The sequence below is a fragment of the Babylonia areolata genome, chromosome 28 (genome assembly GCF_041734735.1).
Source record: "Babylonia areolata isolate BAREFJ2019XMU chromosome 28, ASM4173473v1, whole genome shotgun sequence".
NCBI classification, from domain to species: Eukaryota; Metazoa; Mollusca; class Gastropoda; order Neogastropoda; family Buccinidae; genus Babylonia; species Babylonia areolata.
In genome coordinates this window covers 14,517,735-14,525,827 of record NC_134903.1, presented here as the reverse complement: position 1 = coordinate 14,525,827, position 8,093 = coordinate 14,517,735, and the positions used below count along the sequence as shown (strand labels likewise).

The 8,093-nt window shown below is 39.5% G+C and overlaps 1 protein-coding gene across 1 annotated transcript in view; it reads right to left on the bottom strand.

Moving 5' to 3' along the window:
• The window catches only part of LOC143301990 (uncharacterized), a 44,133-nt gene extending 38,360 nt beyond the window's left edge, over positions 1-5,773 (bottom strand). The window contains exons 1-3 of the mRNA XM_076616473.1: positions 5,428-5,773; positions 2,599-2,766; positions 292-456 (exon numbers count right to left, since the gene is read on the bottom strand). Coding sequence (XP_076472588.1) covers positions 292-456; positions 2,599-2,766; positions 5,428-5,744 — 650 coding nt within the window. The 5' untranslated portion in view covers positions 5,745-5,773. The remainder of the gene's footprint in view (positions 1-291; positions 457-2,598; positions 2,767-5,427) is intronic.
• Between the last annotated feature and the right edge of the window lie 2,320 nt (positions 5,774-8,093).

Sequence of the window (8,093 nt, the reverse complement as noted above, 5' to 3'; positions counted from 1 at the left end):
ATATATATATATATATATATATATATATATATATATATATATATATAGAGAGAGAGAGAGAGAGAGAGAGAGAGAGATCTAGCGCGCGTGCACACACACACACACACACACACACAGACTCTCTATCATACACGCGCAGGCATACATAGGCGTACAGACACGGACACAAACACAGACACACACACACGCACAATCCCACCTCCCCCCAACCCCACCCACCCACACACTCACACAGAGAACAAACACACACGTGCACACCCACACCCACTACACATCACTTTCAACACTCACTCCACGATGAGGTCATATTTGGAATGTGACGTCGACAAGTAGAGCTCGTCGAGAGTGACGTCAGAGGCATTGTAGTTCTCCAGAAATGTGGCATTATGGTTCTCCGATCCTGCAAACATGGCTTCCAGCAGACGGTAGCGACCTAGGCCTGTTGCCTTCGTCGCTCTGTGGAACAACAATAATGACAGTACTACTACTACTACTACTAATAATAATAACTGGACATTTGTCTGCGCTTTGTGCTTTCCACACTGCACAAAGCGCTTTACAATCCACACACACACACACACACATACGAAACACACTCAGCCCTCAACTCACAATCATGTTCAATAAACATATATATGCACTTACAAACTCGTACGTACATTACATACATACATACATACATGCATGCATGCATGCATACATACATTTGACGCACACACAATACAGCGTTACAAATATACCTACACAATCAACTAACTACTTTCCTGTATGACAGAGGGTCTAGAGGAAATGCTGCTGGAAGAGGAAAGTCTTGAGGTTAGATTTAACTCTCTCCATACGAACGGCGAAAGAGACGACGTTAACAGCGTTTCACCCCAGTTACCATCATCAAAATATTGCAAGCGGAAGGCTCTTATACTGAAGAGGTGAATGTTGACAAAGAATACCACAATTCTGACGACGGAAGCTAAAGGTTGGGTTATTCAGACACCCACTGGACATCCGAGGGGTCTGTGTAGAGGAGAAGAGAGGACTGGCCGTACTGAGTGAGTTAAAGGAAGGCAGTGAGGGGCTGTGACAGACGTGGTGAGGCAAAGAGTTCCATATTTGAACAAGAGATGATGAAAAAGCTCGAGCACCGTGATTTTCTCTTTTGTATTTTGGGACGGGGAAAGTTCTATGATAGGAATGAAACCGAGACGGAATTAGTTGACTCACAGTGCCATGATGTATTACATGAAACGAATTTGGTGGAAAAAAAAAGCGATCAAACAAACAAACAAACAAGAAACGAACATCTCTAGTTCATTGAACTGGAGAACATTCAAACAAAAATGACTTGTTTGTGCTTCCCAGCTCACCATGCAACTCTTCCCATTCCTCCACTACCTTTAATTTAATTTTTTTTTTATTATTGGAAACCATTCATCATGCAGCTCCCACTCTTTGCTGTTGTCATGTAAACTCATGTCAATCTGTGATATAAACCGAGCGTTGGACCTGTGAACAATAACAACAACAGCAACACAAAATGGAGGAATAAGATTCTTAAATCATCGCAATTGGTTCTATATATCCGGTTATAAAAACTGACGTATTAGACAACACAATACTTAGGACAAGACAAATTGAAAAAAATATCCTGCTATGATCGAGAGAAATGTAATGTTCGTACAGATCAATAAACAGCAAGGTGAGAGTTGTATTATCAATGGATTTTCTATTGCAATGGGAAATCATTTACAGCTCAGTCTTTTGTGGAGGACTATGACTCTCAAATTAGGAGGCAAGATTACACTGGGCTTTTAGTGCTGCAGCCTTAGGGGCTAGTTGGCCTTTGGGAACCATCCCAACGCCGACTGTCCTAGAACCCTCATGGCCAAGAGAGTGGGGATGTAACTTGGGCAAGACACTCTCCACTATAATCAAAATTCTAGCCCAGATAGTCGAGACAGCAGTTACATCCTCTGCTGTTCTGATGGTCATAGTTGAAAACGACTGACTATCATATCACAACAGTCCTGATGTGGGCCTGTGCGGTCGGCTGGACTATAAGCAACCAAAACAAAACATCATATCACAAATCCATATGATCATACATCACCAGATTCGAAACCTAAACGCGTTCTGTTCCTATCTGAAGATGGTCTGGCACTACTTGAAATCGTTCTTGAAAGAGTTTTTTTTCTCAGTTATCACCTGAAAGCGTTCTATTAGCGTTCTGTTATTACCTGGAGGCGTTCAGTTCTCACCTGAAAGCGGTCCGATCTCACCTGAAAGCGGCGCTGTTTTCACCTGAAAGCGGTCCGTTCTCACCTGAATACGGAATGATCTCACCTGAAAGTGGCGCTGCGCTGTTCTCACCTGAAAGCGGTCCGTTCTCACCTGAACACGGAATGATCTCACCTGAAAGCGGCGCTGTTCTCACCTGAAAGCGGTCCGTTCTCACCTGAATACGGAATGATCTCACCTGAAAGCGGCGCTGTTCTCACCTGAAAGCGGTCCGTTCTCACCTGAATACGGAATGATCTCACCTGAAAGCGGCGCTGATCTCACCTGAAAGGGGTCCGTTCTCACCTGAAGGCGGTCCGTTCTCACCTGAAGGCGTTCTGGTTGCAGATGGTGAGGGAAGGGAAGACGAGGGTCTTGTTGAAGTTGACGTTGACGTTGACGGTGACTGGGAAGGAGTAGAAGTAGATGATGCGGTCGATGATCTGATAACCCATGACCCCGGCACACGTCGACACCAACATCAGCCACAGCAGCCTGCATGACAAACATATGCAATTAAAGACTAAATAAAAGTGTTTTTTTTTTTTAGAATTCAGAATGCAATTAAAGACTAAAAAAAAAGTGTTTTCCTTTAGAATTCAATATGCAATTAAAGACTAAATAAAAGTGTTTTCTTTTAGAATTCAATAGGCAATTACAGACTAAATAAAAGTGTTTCTTTTAGAATTCAGAATGCAATTAAAGACTAAAAAAAGTGTTTTCCTTTAGAATTCAATATGCAATTAAAGACTAAATAAAAGTGTTTTCTCTTAGAATTCAATATGCAATTAAAGACTATAAAAGTGTTTTCTCTTAGAATTCAATATGCAATTAAAGACTCAAGTAAATTGTTTTCTCTTCGAATTCAATATGCAATTAAAGACGAAATAAAAGTGTGTGTTTTTTTTAAATTCAGAATGCAATTAAAGACAAAAAAAAAGTGTTTTCCTTTAGAATTCAATATGCAATTAAGACTAACGTAAATTGTTTTCTCTTAGAATTCAATATGCAATTAAAGACTAAAAAAGTGTTTTCTTTTAGAATTCAATATGCAATTAAAGACGAAATAAAAGTTTTTTTTTTTTTTTAGAATTCAGAATGCAATTAAAGACTAAAAAAAAAAAGTGTTTTCCTTTAGAATTCAATATGCAATTAAAGACTAAAGTAAATTGTTTTCTCTTAGAATTCAATATGCAATTACAGACTAAATAAAAGTGTTTTCTTTTAGAATTCAGAATGCAATTAAAGACTAAAAAAAAAAAGTGTTTTCCTTTAGAATTCAATATGCAATTAAAGACTAAAGTAAATTGTTTTCTCTTAGAATTCAATATGCAATTACAGACTAAATAAAAGTGTTTTCTCTTAGAATTCAATGTGTAATTAAAGACTAAAAAAGTGTTTTCTCTCAGAATTCAATATGCAATTAAAGACGAAATAAAAGTGTTTTCTTTTAGAATTCAGAATGCAATTAAAGACTAAAAAAAAGTGTTTTCCTTTAGAATTCAATATGCAATTACAGACTAAATAAAAGTGTTTTCTCTCAGAATTTAATATGCAATTAAAGACTAAATAAGTGTTTTCTTTTAGAATTCAATATGCAATTAAAGACTAAAAAAGTATTTTCTCTTAGAATTCAATATGCAATTAAAGACTAAAGTAAATTGTTTTCTCTTAGAATTCAATATGCAATTAAAGACTAAAGTAAATTGTTTTCTCTTAGAATTCAATATGCAATTACAGACTAAATAAAAGTGTTTTCTCTAAGAATTTAATATTCAATTAAAGACTAAATAAAAGTGTTTTCTTTTAGAATTCAGAATGCAATTAAAGACTAAAAAAAGTGTTTTCCTTTAGAATTCAATATGCAATTAAAGACTCAAGTAAATTGTTTTCTCTTAGAATTCAATATGCAATTAGAGACTAAATAAAAGTGTTTTCTCTAAGAATTTAATATGCAATTAAAGACTAAATAAGTGTTTTCTTTTAGAATTCAGAATGCAATTAAAGACAAAAAAAAATGTTTTCTCTTAGAATTCAATATGCAATTAAAGACTAAAAAACGTGTTTTCTCTTAGAATTCAATATGCAGTTAAAGACTAAGAAAAGTGTTTTCTCTTAGAATTCAATATGCAATTAAAGACTAAAACGATTGTGTGTGTGTGTGTGTGTGTGTGTGTGTGTGTGTGTGTGTGTGTGTGTGTGTGTGTGTATGCAAGTGTGTATAAATGTGAGCACCTGTGTATGTGTGTGTGTGTGTGTGTGTGTGTGTGTGTGTATGCAAGTGTGTGTAAATGTGAGCACCTGTGTGTGTGTGTGTGTGTGTGTGTGTGTGTGTGTGTGTGTGTGTGTGTTAATAAAAAAAAAAAATTCTCCTTTTTTACTCTCTCCGTGGATTCAGATTTCTTATTAGGGGAAAAAAAAGTACTGTTATTAATGTATATCGTTATGATTGTTTCTTTTCTTTCTGACGTTTTCTCTTCACAGTCTTGTCCTCATTTTACTGTGAGTATTTGCTTTCTTTTCTCTCCCTTCTTTTCGCTTTCCTTTTCTGCTTTCCGATTTTCTTCGCACTCTTATCTGACCCTTTGTTTCTCTTTTTTTTTTTCCTTTCATTTTTTTTTTCAACTTGGGGTGCCGTGGCCAACTGCCTGGGCCGTTGGAATTCAGATCTAGTTTTCACCAGTGATCAGGGTTGGAAGTGCCATTTCAGCATAGTGATGCTGTCCTCGCCCAAAACACACACACACACACATGCGCGCGCGCGCGTGCACGCACACAAACACACGCACGCATGCATACACAAACACACACAATGAAAATAAACTTTCGCCTTTCGACTTTGACTTTTAACACAGACAGACAGACAGACACACAAAGACACACTCACACAGACACACACGCGCACGCACGCACACACAAAAGAAAATAAACTTTCGACTTTGACACACCCACACACACACACGTGCGCGCGCACACACACACGCACACATACACACACACACGCACGCACGCACACACAAACACACACATGAAAATAAACTTTCGACTTTGACACACACACACACACACACATACACACACACACACACACACACAACAACAACAACAAAAAAAAAAAGAAAAGAAAAAAAATGCACTGGACCAATCAGAACTGACTTTCTAGCCAGGAAGGCGTGCTCCATCCAGATGAAACGCAGGCCGTGAATGGTGGTGTTCTGGGTGAACTCCAGCCACGAATCCCTCCAAGATGGCGGGCCCTTCTTCCGCTTCCTGTTTCGTTGTTGCTGTTGGTCCGAGTAGGGGTCGTCGCTGGCGGCTTTGCCGGCGGAATAGTCCAGCCCCATGCCCATGTTACTACCCCTGGTGTTGGAGAAGTCGGACAGACCGATCTTCTCGCCGTTCCGATTCTGCATGATGGTGCTGTTGAGTAGGAAAGGCTCGGCTGCATCCATTGGTCGAGTTCCCAGTGCCATGAATAGCAACAAGGATAGTTTACGTCATTCAGTGTTTTTACGTCATTCACAGGAATTTTCTTTTTTTTTAATTAATTTTTTTTTTTGGACAGACCCTCGTAGTTTTTACGTCACTTTCAGATTCATGTATTTACGTCACTGAGAGGAAGCAGCCGTCAACACTCAACAACTGCTTCAACATGACAAGAGATTTTGTCTTCCCCTCTTCAGGAAGTTTTGTTTCCCCTCCCCCTTCCCGATTCCGAAGAATTACAACGTCATTATAGTTGGCGTTGGGGATTGCAGCGTCACACATTTACGTCGCTCAAAACGATCGCTCATTTTTTAGTCATGTACACTGTTTCAGTCACTGATGAGCTGATGCTGCGGTTTGTCAAGAGATTTTTCATGTGAGCGGCGTGATTTGATATTTTAATTCTCACTGTTTTCGCGTCTTTACTCTCCTTCTCTCCCTCCCTCTCCCCCCCCCCCCCCCCCTCTCTCTCTCTCGTTAAAAACAAACAAACAAACAAACAAAAAAACAAAAACAAAAACACACACACTTTACCCTTGAAGAAGATGTTAACGTGGCGATAGCCTTGAGATAGCCATTGTGGTCGGCAAACAAGGTTCTAAACACCATGATTTGATTTGATTTGACGCCGTGCCAGGGCCGCGAGCAGGTAATCAGCATAGAACCATTAACAGACAAGAACCCATACACAGCCAAGTATGTGGAGTGATGGCCTAGAGGTAACGCGTCCGCCTTGGAAGCGAGAGAATCTGAGCGCACTGGTTCGAATCACGGCTCAGCCGCCGATATTTTCTCCCCCTCCACTAGACCTTGAGTGGTGGTCTGGACGCTAGTCATTCAGATGAGACGATAAACCGAGGTCCCGTGTGAAACATGCATTTAGCGCACGTAAAAGAACCCACGGGAACAAAAGGGTTGTTCCTGGCAAAATTCTGTAGAAAAATCCACTTCGATAGGAAAAACAAATAAAACTGCACGCACGAAATAATAATAATAATAATAATAATAATAATAATAATAATAATAAAAAGGGTGGCGCTGTAGTGTAGCGACGCGCTCTCCCTGGGGAGAGCAGCCGGAATTTCACACAGAGAGATCTGCTGTGATAAAAAGAAATACAAATACAAATGAGAAATACATTAAAAACACCGCAGACACAACACAATACGGATGGACAGTTTAGTTTCACCACCCCTGATGACGAAAATGATTTCCTTTTAAACCAGAAAGAAATAAAGAAAGAGGAAAAAAAATCCCAACAAAAACAAAACAACAACAACAACAAAGGAATCCCTGACATTGGCCACCCCGGGAACATAGACTGTCTTACATTATAAACACCAACACCATCGCATCAACGGAAGCATTCGCAGTAGCAGCGACCAGAACATTAACATCCATTCAACTGGAACTAAACCACCCCAACGGCTTCAAACGAAAAAAATTCAGTGCGCAAAACTGCTGTCGAAATATTAAACAAAAACAGAGGCATAAATCCCTCTACGGTCATTTCAGACAACAACCCACAAAGCAAATTATCAAACGCTGAACTCATTCACTGCCTGCCCTTTCTTCTGAATACGAATGTGCCCGTCGCGTTGTGGCTATCTACGCAGCAGCAAGGCTCAATACTAATTTCGCAATCGGTTTGCGTGGACGGCCGTGTGGACACAACGATGGAAACACCTACTGTTTATATAGGCGGGTGGGGTCGTTGCCATTTTTTTTTTTTACTGCGTTAAATGTGAGAGGTCGAACTGACGTTGAAAACGTGATGTTTCTTTCACCAAATGGTTGAGTAAATAATATCATGCGTTCGTTCGTTCTTTAGTTTAACGTCTTTTCACTGTAAGTGATATTAGACGAGGGTAGGAAAAAAAAGATATTCGACGTGGGAGGAGGGGGAGGGGGAGGGGGCAATTACTGTGTACGCATGTGAATAAGTGAAAGTGTGTGTGTGTGTGTGTGTGTGTGTGTGTGTGTGTGTGTGTGTGTGTGTGTGTGTGTGTTACATATAGAAAATGACTGATTTAAGTTTTGTTTAAAAAGAACAAAAAACAAACAAAACAACAACAACAAAACAAAACATAACAATATAACATATTTCTGATGAAAAACTAACAAATATAACAGCGAACCAACTGGGCTATTTAACAAGGAGTTGAAAAAGTCATACAATATCATGCGTATGGCTTACGGAATGACAAAATGGAATAGTAAAAAGAGTTGTCAAAGCAAGGAAGGAAGGAAAGAAGGAAGGAAGGAAGAAAGGGATGAAGAAACGAAGGAAGGAAGGAGGGAAGGAGTGATCGAATAATCGAGTAAAATATATGTGC